Source organism: Herpailurus yagouaroundi, unplaced genomic scaffold, assembly GCF_014898765.1.
Source record: "Herpailurus yagouaroundi ecotype Mexico unplaced genomic scaffold, PumYag 191, whole genome shotgun sequence".
Classification (NCBI taxonomy): domain Eukaryota; kingdom Metazoa; phylum Chordata; class Mammalia; order Carnivora; family Felidae; genus Herpailurus; species Herpailurus yagouaroundi.
Genome location: NW_024412422.1, coordinates 11,691,948 through 11,703,986, shown reverse-complemented (window position 1 = coordinate 11,703,986; position 12,039 = coordinate 11,691,948). Strand labels below are relative to the sequence as shown.

The window sequence follows — 12,039 nt, the reverse complement described above, 5'->3', positions numbered from 1 at the left end:
GGCAGGAGGCCGGGGGACGCCCAAGGGGCCCCGGGCGGCGGCGCTCAGGGCCCGAGCGGCCAGCGGCGGCCCCGGGGCTGGGGGGAGTCCAGCCCGGATATTGAGTGCAGCCATTGAGAAAAGCCAAACTCTTGTGTGTGTGCGTCTCGAATAGCCCCCAAGATGGCCGCCAATGTGGGATCGATGTTTCAATATTGGAAGCGATTTGATCTACGGCGACTCCAGGTTAGTGCGGGCAGTGCCGGCCGCGCGGCCGTGGGGAGCCCTGGGGCGCGCCCTGAGCGCATTGGGGAGGTCCCCGGGAGGGTAGGCGGGCGCCCCGGGGCGCCGGGCGGCGGCTGCTGGGGCTCGCTGGGGCTCGGCTGCCCGCTGCCCATCGATAGGTATTAGGAATTGATCTCGCCGCTGCTCTTTGTTCGGTTCAATCATCGATTAGCCGCCGCGACCATGGAGAAGCGCTAGTGAGCCCTCGGCCCAGGGAGCGAGCCGGCGGGAGAACGGCCGAGCGAGGCGCGGGGAAGGCAGAGGCTGCGGTCCCGGGCAGGGGGCTGCCGGCGGGACCCCCGACAGCCCCCCTTGCTCTGCACTTTGCGCGCCTCCCAACTTCGCGGCGCCCGGGGAGGCCGCGTAGCGCGCCGCGTGCCGGTCCGCGCCCGGCTGGGGCTTGGGCGAGGGAGGGAGGGAGCTGGCGGGCAGGGAGGTGGAAGAGGAGGAGGAGAAGGAGAAGAGAGGAGGAGGCTGCTGGGGTTGGCGTGGAGGCGGCTCCGCGCCCCGCCGGCCGCCGGCACCTCCGCCGCCGCCTGCTTGGCTGCGCAGCCCGGACGCGCCGCCACCCAGGGGCCGCCGCTGCTGCCGCCGCAGCCACCATCGCCGGACTGGCCGCCTGCGCCGGCAGATCTCTCCTCGGTCGGGCCGGGTTCTTGGGGTTCGTCTTTGCTTCTTGCTTTTTCCCCCCTTCCACCTTCTTTCCAAGTCTAAATGGGGACGGGCGGTGGAGATGGGCCCGGGGCGCGCGCAAGTTTGCGCTGCAGCCTCGGGGGCCGTGGAGAGCTGGGAGCTGCGCAGAGCAGGTGACTCCCGGCTCTCGGGCCCATGGGAACTTTTAAATGGGAGATTCCCTCACTGTCTTCTGCCTTCTGCTTTCCCTCCCGCCACTCCCCCCTTTTCTTTTTTTCTCTGTTTTCTCTCTCTTTCCCCAGGGCTACTCCCTCCCAAACACCGGCACTTTATCCTTACTCCACCCTTCTCTGGGAGGCTGTATGTCTCCCCCAGATTTGGGGGTGTTCTCCGCTGATACCCTAGGAGGTGGAGTGGAGGTGGAATCTCAGAGAACACCCGCTGGAGGTACAGCTCTAGCCTCCGTTCTTTCTGGGGTGCCCCAGGACGCTCCTGTCAAATCCCCCCAAACCCCAGAGTCTTGCAAAGTCTCGGCAGGCAGTGGCAACAAGGGGCGGGGAAGTGTTGCTGAGAACCAGGCGATTAGAACATCTTGCCTTGGCCTTGACATTCGCCTTAGAAGTGAGAGCATCAATCTGGAGATCAAAAGGGACCCCACTTTTTTCTTTTTTGAAAATCCGCCTGCAGATCTCCTTAAGTTTCTTCTGATAAGTCGTTCCTATACTCCCCTCCTCCTGGCTGGCCTCTTCCCAGCCCCCTCCTTCCTAACTCCCTACTCCCCACTCGCCCCCTCCCCCAGCCATTGAGCTGGAGAGAAAATCGGGGCACTCAAGCATGCAGTTAATAACTGCGAGTGCCTTGCAATTCCAGGTCCTCACTCGAGTTGGGGCTACAGTTTGGTGGCCAGCTGAGGCGGGCCAGGCTGTGAGCTCTGCTTGCTGGTTTAAATGATGCTAAAGTGGCCTTTCTGGAAGAGTGGGGGTGTGTGTGTGTGTGGGAGAGAGGAAGGGAGGGAAAGGGAGGGGGAGAGAGAGGGAAATAGAGAAGAGAGAGAGAGGGAGAGAGGGAGTTGGGCAGCCACATTGGGCTTGGCACGAAGGCCAATGGTAATCGTATTCCCTGCTAATGTTTGTAAATGAGACCGGGGCACGGCTGGGGGACAGCGTCTTTATTTATGATTGATGTTCTGTAACATAAGGAATGACAAGAACGTGGCAGACAAGAGGAGAGGAACCAGAAGGGCTGGCGAAAGCCCTTTGCAGGGTCCTATTGTTATTCTGGGCTGGAGAAAATTTCCGCGTCGAGATTTACAGCGCTGGTATTTGCTCCCGGTTGGCCAGAATGTCAGTTAACACAATTTTCATTAGATAACTCGTTTTCAATCCAGGGAGCTGGAACTGCAGTAGGGAGGGGTGGGTAGAGCTGGGGCTGGGTGCTGAGGGGTGGGTGCGGCTCCCAAGGGGCTGATTTCTGAGCTGGGGGAGGGGGTTTGAACCTCCCTTCCTTCTCCAGCTCTGGGGTCTAACATGGAGCTGTTGAGGTCACCCAAATCTTGACTCCATTTGGACTCCCATTGATCTAGGAACCCTTTGTTAGGGTGTTAGAAGATACTGAGGTGGCTGAGGTGGAAAAGCAAATTTGAACTGGAAACGATGAAGGTGGGAGATAGAGTCTTGTTCAGGTAAAGGGGAAATGGGGCCAACACCCCCACCCCCACAAGGGTGGGGGTGGGGGTGTTTATTAAGAAAATGGCTGGTGTGTCTGGCACAAAAGGAGAAGGCTCTCAGGGAAGGGGGTAAGCTCATTTACATGGATATTAAGTGTGGGGGGGTGTCCCTGAGGGAGTTTGAAAGGCTGCACACTTCTAGAGAGCAGAGAAATAAACGAGGCAAGCTGAGCCGCATGCAAACATTGAGACCCTTACATCTGCCACGGTCATCATGAAGTGTTCAGTGGCTCCCCGGCCCAAAAGTCCTGCAGCTTGCCCCCATATTCTCACTGATGGCATTTTCGTTGGAAACGGATTATGAGCCTAAGCACTTTTGCCTGGGATCATCTCTTGTGCATAATGCTAATGACTCCTACGCCACACTTTTATTTTCATTTTTTTCCCTTCCTCCTTTCCTCTTATAGGGGAGATAACCAGAAAGGAAAACTTCTGCTGGCTTGCTCTGAGATCCGGGTGGGAGAGGCGGGCCCCCACCCCAGGGCCTGTGCAGGCCGAGAGCTTTGAGCCCACTCATCACGCGGCCCTGCCTGTGAGTGTGAGGAGGTGTGTGGCTTCAATTCTTGGTTGTTCAGGTTGAGTGGTTTCTCGAAGCCTGGTTGCTGAGCATTAAAGTGGCCGAGGCAGCAAAGGTGTCCTGTGTTCCCGGCCAGACCATGCTGCTGACGCCACCCCAATCCCGACAAGAGAGGTGACCTTGTACCGACCCAGCATACAGCCCTCTGGAAGTATATATTTTTTCAAATATGGAAGCAGTCCAGTTATTCCTTATAGCGCTGTCTCTGAACACAGCAGTGCCGTTTCCCTAGGAGGGAAGTCAGTCAGCAAGTCTTAAGGACTTGTGACTGATGGCAAAGATGTTCTGACGTGTGGTACCCTATTCCAGGACCCCTGAAACTGCTTCCCCCTTTCCTTTCTCCCTTTTTTTTCCCTCTGCTGCTAGCAGTCCAGGAAACGAGAAGAAATAAAATTCTATCCCAAAGATAATGCTGGACATATTTCATTTGGTTATAAGATTGCTTTATGATGAACATTACTAATGCAGTATTTTTTTATGGCTTTTCTGTGTATAATCATTGTAACTGAATTCATACCTTTATGATTTTCTGCTTTACTTTGCCACTTTTTTTATGATGCTCCAGGTCCAGTCTCCCATGCTATCTTTTAATTTTTTTTTCCTTTAATAGTGCTAATCAAGCTAACCAAGAGTTAAGGGTGTCCAGTTGAAATGAGGGTGCCAATCCAAATTCACATCTGTGTTTTTTGGAGGAAAGAGATTGGCTAGAGAGACCACATAGTACAAGTTTCAGAGCAAGAGGTAAATTCTGCTTAGGGTTTGAGCATTCAGGGAGGAAGACTGACAGGGCAAGTAAGAGGCTGGACTTTTTTAAGGAGTTTGGAGAAACTTTTGGGAAGATGTGCATGGGAGATGGGGCTTGATGGAATGTTTTTGCCTGCTTAAAGTTTAGTAAAGAGCGTGGATGTGATTAAAATATTATAACCTTATGATATTCTGAAGTGCATAAATTTTACATATCAGCCACAGAGAGTTTAGACATCCATTAGAGTCTCTGACAGCTTGACTTATCTAAATGTGCTATCATTTAACAATGTGTCAAAATTCCTCTTTCTATAGATGACAGCAGTAAATAAGCTATCAGCCCTGTTGGCGGAATCCTAACTTTGGAAACTTAGCTGTAATAGAATTGCTGCTGGGGTGGGGAGCATGAGCAGACCAGGCTTGCCATAGCCCGGGGCCATAAGATGAGTTGGCATTAGGCAAGGGCTGTGGGTGGGTTGGAGGGGGGAGCACAGGGGGTGAGGGAAGATTTCTAATAGTAGTTCTGTAAGACCAAACAATTGGACAGCCCCCTGGACCTTTACAAATCCAACCAGTGGGTGACCCCATTCCATCTGCCTCTCCCATTCGCTGGAACCCACACCCCATGGGCCTTTTTTTGCAGAAGGAGCTAGAAACAGGTGTTAGAGAATTTATTTAAAGAACCTAGCAGTCTTTTCTGGGCATCCCCAAATTCTGAATTCTCAACTAGACAGAAATTGCTTCCCAAAGATGAGTTCTCTCTTTGCTAAAAGAAAAACAAGCAATGTCTCATCTCTGACCACCTTTGCTGTTTGAGGTCTTGAGGGTTGTTGTTTTTTTTTTTTAATAAAAAAAACCTGGATTCACTGTAGAAAATTGAGAAACCACAGACAAGCCTAAAAAGACAAATAAGCATCTGAGTAGGTTATTTCAGATGAACATGATGCTACTTTGACCAGAGGGAATAGCTTTTGTAGTGGTGATGGTGGTTTTTCTTGTATTCCTTCTCTCTCCCTCCTTCCCTTCTCTTCCTTCTCTTCTTCTTCTTCCTCCTCCTCTCTCCCATTAAAGAGAGGATTCTGTCTTTGAACTTGACATTTTGTCATGGTACTCTTTCTTCCAGCAGATGGGATTTTAAACACGAGCACCTTAGCTGGTGCTAAATTGGGTCCTGGATGTTGGTGGACATGGCTGTCCAAAACCTGTGGCTTTCTCTGCTGGTTCCTGAAAGGCTGAATTTCTGGTGGCTTCCAGTTATCTAATTCAGAGGCCCAGCCTGGCAGAGGTTGAGTGTGGGAAGGGGACTCAGGTGATGGCTTGCCTTTGTTCCTGGTCTTGGAATTCAGGGTCCAGTCTCCTGTTTGATTTTTCTCTCTGGGGTGTGCTCTTTATTTGTGACAGTGGTTTATATTATAGTTGTCAGGGAAGGTGGAGATAGTTGGCAGAGGGGAAGGGCCCAAGAGCTTTTATCTGTATAGCCTCTGGCACTCATGGATGAATCACCCAACATCCCAAGTCTCCTGTTTCTTAATCCATCTCACAGGTCAGTTGTGCCCATCTGGTCTGCTGTACCAGGTCGTTGTAAAAGGTGAAGGGAGCTGACATACTTTGCATGACAGTTAAATGTATTGTCTTTTAATGACCTTGGGGCCCACTGTGCAGGTGATGAAGGACTTTTGGCCTTTTAAGCAGTTTTTGAGACAAGCAATTATGTGCAGGACAGAGTTCTTGGTTTCTAAGCCTTGATGAGCCATTCACAGAAATGACTTGTGGTGTTTTGCAGGATGTGGACAATATTCCCATTATATGTAGATTAAAATCCCAAGTCCTTTCCCCTGATTGCAAGGCTCCTCATGATCTGCACACACCCGACCCCCCCCGGGGGGGGGGGGGGGGGGGGGGGGGGGGAGGGGGCTGGCTTCATCTCCAGCCTCTCTCCCCTTACTCACTCTGCTGCAGTCACAATGGCCTTCTTTTTGTCCCTCAAACACATTGAGCACATTCCTACCTCAGGGCCTTTGCACTTGCAGTTCCCTCCACCTAATACTCTTTTCCTCCAGATCCTCCTATCCTCTTCCAGATCCTCCTGTGTCTAGCTCCTGCATTTCATTCAGTCTCAGCCCAAATATCAAGACCACTCAGCCTAAAGAAGGCTGAAGAAGCTTCTACAACCTCTTTTATCCTTTAATATGCAGATGTGCTTCTGTGTCTCTAAAGGAGGTGTTTCCCCTGAGGTTTTTGACCTCATAACCTTCTCAGGGTGTGGCATCTTTATACATTCTAGGAAATCATCTAGGTCTGCCATCAGAGGTGGCAAACTTTTTCTGCGCAAAGTCAGGTAATAATATACTTTAGGCTTTGTGGGCTGTATGGTCTCTGTTGTAAGTACTCCATTCTGTCATTGTAGCATGAAACTAGCCGTAGACAGTGAGAATGGACAGGCATGGCTGTATTCCAGTAAAACCTTACAAAAAACATGCAGAGGGCTAGATTTGGCCTGAGCGCCATAGTTTGCTCACCTGGTCCTCTAGTTTTATGTGACGGCTGTTATTACTGGCTGTGGCATGACTGAAGTTTTACACTTTTCAGTTAAGACTATTAAGATGGATCAAAGTTAATTCTGTAAACTAGTTCTTTACTCTTTACCTCAAGAGGGAAGTATAAGGAGTAGGATGATGAGGGGCCCCTGCCTGACTTGCAGTCCTGGCACTATCACCTGCTAGCTGTGTAACTTTGGATGGATCACTTAACCTCTCTGACCCTTCCTGTCCTTGTTTTTAAATAGGACTGGGGTACCTGGGTGGCTCAGTTGGCTAAGCATCTGACTCTTGATCTCTGCTTAGGGTTGTGAGTTCGTGGCCCACATTGAGCTCTGTACTGGGCATGGAGCCTACTTAAAATAAACAAATAAATGACATGGGATTAATAAGTCTCCACCTTTTAGGTTGTTATTGAAGATTAAAGCAATTTGAACATGAAAGTGCTTAGCACAGTGCCAGGCACACAGTTACTGTTATGCAAGTGCTTTGCTTTTTATTGTTGGTGGTATTTTCAGGTTGTGAGACAGGGGTGAAAAACCAAATAAACAGCAGCTCCTAGAACTTCCTGGCATTGCAAGCTGTTTCAGAGATTTCTGGGCAAGTTTTCTTTTCTTTCTTACTCTACTGGGGACTCACTGTATTAACACATTACTAATATTATATGTAATGTCTTATATTTTGGGAGCTTGACTACAGAGGTTGCAGACTGGGAGCTATGTCTGGCTCATGGATGTGTCTGTTTAAGTTAGTGCAGTATCTCAAAACACTTTTGTATAAGCTGTCAGCATTTAAAACACAGGTGATGTTACCTATGGAATCCAGATGTCCAGTGTCCCTTACAAATCAAGAGCTCTGGCCTCACTGGGCAGGGAGTGAAGACCTGGGAAGGGCATGTCTAGCAGAGGGAACAGCCAGCGCAAAGGGCCTGGGTGGAAGGTCTGCAGAAGGTTAGGCCAGCTGTAGAGGTCATGGGATGAGTCACAGGAAGGTGGATGTCAAGGCTACTGGCTGCCTTTCTCTGAGTCCCTACTGTCAGAAGAGGCTGCATCTCCAGAAAAAAATGAAAGGCCCTTGACCAGCTCTGTGAAGATACATGATTAGGAAAGCACAGGGCCTGCTGTCTCTGCCTCTCAGTAGCTCAGGTGTCCCCAAAGTGGGCCTGCGGCTGCCTCTCCCACCTTCCCAGTTCCTTTACTACCTACCCCCAACCCCAGTCTCTGCCATCCGCCAGTTCAGTCAAATGAAACAGCAATTCCAGGATATGCATTTGTCATTAAAGAGAAGGAAAGAAAGATAAAATCAATCCTTTGGCCTCTTTGGCCCAAGCTGGTCGTCTGCCCGAGACGCCCGGAGCCGAGCAGTGCTTAAGACTCTCCGAGCCGCCGTCGCTCAAACTGGATGGGGTGAATGGCTCCCCGGGAACCATTACGGTCAATTGACTTGTTCAGCCAGCTGTTTGGAGTGTGGGTGCTGTGGGCAGGGAGACCACAGGGGTCACCAGGGTGGCCCAGTTAGGGCCAGATTTCCCCGAGCAGGTGGTTGCTCAGAGGCCACTCTGCTGGGAGTGCATATTTGGGATGCCTGCTGTCTGTTTGTTATGAGCACCCATGGGTCCAGGTATCCGAGGGGTTGTGGCGTGGGCTGCAGAATCAAGCCTGGCACGCTCCTACTCCCAGAGACATTTAGTGTGGACTCCAGCCAGGTGGCCTGGGTTCAAGTCTCCGCTCTGCCATTTACCAGCTATATTACCTTGGGTAAATCACTTCTCTGAGCCTTAGTTTTCTCACATGTAAAATGGGGATAGTAGTATTATAACTTCCTTAAGGATCATTGTGAGGATTAAGTGAGTTAATGCATATGAAATGCTGAGATCTGTGCCCAGCATGTAGAAACTCTATATAATATTAATGATAATTGCTGTTGGCCTTTACTTTGCAAGTGTATATTCACTCATTCATGGTATAATTAATAATTATAACTAATAATTATATAAATAATGCTAATTAACAACAAATAGCATAAATATTGTAACCAATAATTATATACTGGAGATGTCATGGTGAACAAAGAAGGCAAAGTGACAGCTCTCACTGAGCCTGTAGACAGCAGGGAAGGTGGAGCACGGACAGACGGGTGTGTAGTCACATGCTGGGGTTGGGTTCAGAGATTCTGAGATTATCCCTGGAAGAAGTGACCCTTCAGCTGAGATCTCAAGGATGGGTCAGGGAAAAGCATCCCAGCAGAGGGAATAACACGTGCTAAGATCCTGAGGTGGATGTAAGAATCGTGTGTGCAAAGAGCTGCAGGAGGGCCGTGAGGATGGATTGCACGAAGACTCTGAGTGGGTTGGCAGACCCACCCCTGTCCTCACTCTTGTCATCTGTCAACTGGGGGTAAGGATGGAGCATAAAATAAGAAGATGTTGCTGTGTACACGGGTGGCTCAGAGTGAACGCTCTGTCAGTGGGCATTTTGTATGGGTATTGCTTTTATTTTTGTAACTAGATATTCAGCCCAATTTTTTATCTGTTGCAAAATGGCTGCCTCTGACTCCCTTCTCTTGTTTCTGTCTTGTGATTATTCACAGGGCAGCCAGGATTCAAATCGCAGCTCCGCTCCTTCCTAGCTGTGTGTCCTTGAGCAGCTTATTTCCCCTTTGTGAGCCTTGGTTTCCCCCTCTATAAGATGTGTATAGTAATAGTACTTTCCAGTGGTGCAGGACAATGTACCTTGCAGATCCCTGACTATAGGAAGTATGGCTGGCTGGTGCCCCAGGTGCTGTTCTTGGAGATCCAGCCCCAGCCAGGGACTGAGTGAAGTTCTAAAGCAGACCTGTTCCTGGGACACACAGGACTCCTCTGCTGGCTCCAGACTCCTCAGCAATCTAGGACAGTTCCACCAATCAATCTTCCTTCCCTCTCTTCTTCCCTCTGGCTCCTTCCTGCAGGCATAAGCATTGACCTGATAAATCTCTTTACCTCTTATTTTTTATTATTTTTTTAGAGTTTATTTATTTATTTATTTATTTATTTATTTAGAGAGAGCGCGCACGCGGGAGCATAGAGGTGTGAGCGGGGGAGGGGCCGAGAGAGAGGGAGAAAGAATCCTGAGCAGGCTCCACCCCATCAGCGCAGAGCACAGTGTGGGGCTCGATCACAAACTGAGATCACGACCTGAGCCGAAATGGAGTCGCTTCACCAACTAAACCATCTAGGCGCTCCTCTAATCCTGCCATTATGTCTCCTTGGAGGATCACAGTCTCCAATAGGAAAGATGAAGTAAGATTTGAACATCTACTCAGTGCATGCTCCCCTCCGTACTCAGTTGGGGTACCTTCTGTGTCTCAGGAGCCTGGGGAGCTGTCACTCTCGCCATTGCCTCTTCCTGGTTGTTTGTTCTCACTGGCCCACAGGCTGCGCATGGTTAGCTCCCTTCTTCCCTGTGTCATCCTGCCATTATCTCTCCCTCTCATCTCCTGCCACTCTTCCCCTCTTTATTCAAGCCCCTCTGACCTCTTCACTGCTCTGTGAACATTCCAACCTCAAAGCCTTTGCACTTGTTCCCTCTATGTGGGAAACACTTTCCCAGACATCTCGATAGTTGTCTTTCATTCAGCCCTCTGCTTAACTATCACCTCTTCACAGAGGTCCTCCCTAACTTCTGTTTCCAAAATAGCCTCCCCGCGTCTCCTTAACCCCATCTGCTTTATCTAATGTGATATTACGTATTTATTTGTTATTTGTTTGCTATCTGCCTCCCCCACCCTAGGGAGGGCAGGGAATAGTAAGTTTTCAGTCAATATTTGAATAATTGAGGGGATGAATGCCACAGGAAGGGTGATGTGGGGCAGCTGCCTTGACTCCACCTTGGGGAGTGGCCCTGGAAGACCCAGCTTCTCCTAGAACCCCAGCTGCTTCACCCATCACTGGCTCTTGAAAATCGCCTCCTCTTCGCCTGGGAATTGAGCACAGGCCTCAGGCCTGCAGTGAACTAGGGTTTATCTTTAGCTCCGTCAGTCTCGCTTTAGAAACTGGTGACCCCAATTCCAGCCTGGGAGGCTCCCATCCTAATTAATAAATCCATTAATTAATTGCCAGCAGGCTGTGGACCATTAACAGTGGTTTGGTGGCCTCAGTCACAGACAGCTCAAAGCTGGTCCCTACAGTCTGTGGGACAGCTGTTATGAGGGACACAAGATGGCCAGTTAACATTTTTGGACCCAGAAGACATCTTCCAAAGCCTGATTCACAGGTCTACCTGATCAGCCCAGCAGGCATCAGAAAGGCACCAAGGTCTCTGGACAGCGACCTCAGAGTTGAGGGGGTTTCCTTCTCAGCATCTCCCAAGATCCCTACTTTATAATAAGGTAAGGCCAAGTCTCTCCTTTCCTTCTGTGGCCAGAGGACCCTGTCTGGGCCCCACTTTTTCTAAAATAGAGCTTCCCTGGGCTGTTGAGACAGGTCATTTGTTCATGCACGTGGTGCACATTACTCAGCACCTGCAGTGTCAGGTGCAGCATGAGGTGTTGAGGGCACAGCAGTGAACCAAACAAACCAAGTCCCTACCCTCATAAAGCTTCTATTTTATAATTGTTTGGAGACAGAAGTACTTTTCTTTAAGGATCTGAGAAGTAAAGAGGGACAACCCAGTACAGACACTTAGCCTAGGGCTGGACACACTATAAGCCTTTCTGAAATGGTGACAATCATTATCCTTATTAACAATGATGACAACAACAACAATAATTACAATGTGAAGGCGTTGCCTGTTGAATTTCAGGTGCCCTGAGAGCAATACCTGAAATGATTGAGCATGGGCGTGGAGCAGTCAGACCTCACTTTGGACCCTGGCCTTACTGTTTCCTAACTGGGAGGCCCTGGGCAACGTGACTAGGCTTTTCTAAACCTCAGTTTGCTCTTGTATAAGATGGGAATTAAATACAGCTTCTACCTCATAGAGACATTGTGAGGGTTTGATGAAGTGAAACATGAAAACCCTTAGCACAGGGCCTGGAACATGGTCATTTCCAAGAAACAGCTATTATTACCTTTATTATTATTGTTTTCATCATTGTTGTTTGTTATTCACCTCCTGGGCCTTACAGGCCAGTAGCCAGGTGGACTAGCTCCTTGCAGAGAAATCCTGGGTAGGAGGTCAGGCCCCTCCAAATGCCACTTGGCTGGCCTTAGCAAGGCCAGACCTGGCTTTTGCAGGCTTTGGAGTGTCAGAAGGAAGGCCTGGCAGTTCTTTAGCAAATATCTTTATTGCATCCTAGACAATATTCAGAGCCCTTAACAAATAGTATCTCATTTAATTTTCACAACATCCCAGGAAGGGAAAACTACTACTGCCCCATTTTACAGCTAAGCAGACTGAGGCACAGAATGTTAAGTCCAAGGCCACATTGCTAGTAAAGAGAGAGTCTGGACTCAAGCCCAGGACCCAGGTCTTTTGGTCACTCACTCAAGTCCCTGCTCTTGACCCACTCGTGACTAGAGGTGCCTCTTCCAGAGCCCATTCTCCTCTTCCCTCTTCCCCACCCTGGGGTTCCCCATC

At 49.7% G+C, this 12,039-nt stretch overlaps 1 protein-coding gene across 7 annotated transcripts in view; it reads left to right on the top strand.

Annotated features, from left to right (window-relative positions):
- Nucleotides 1–12,039, top strand: part of CUX2 (cut like homeobox 2) — a 285,742-nt gene that overhangs the window by 18,926 nt on the left and 254,777 nt on the right. For 5 of the 7 annotated variants that reach the window (XM_040443879.1, XM_040443878.1, XM_040443877.1 and 2 more), the window contains exon 1: nt 8–225. The exons of 1 other annotated variant lie outside the window; for it this stretch is intronic. In XM_040443879.1, the coding sequence (XP_040299813.1) occupies nt 163–225 (63 nt within the window). In that variant the 5' untranslated portion in view covers nt 8–162. Of the gene's footprint in view, nt 1–6; nt 226–12,039 lie in introns of those variants that run through there. One more of the 7 variants, XM_040443883.1, reaches the window with a different exon arrangement.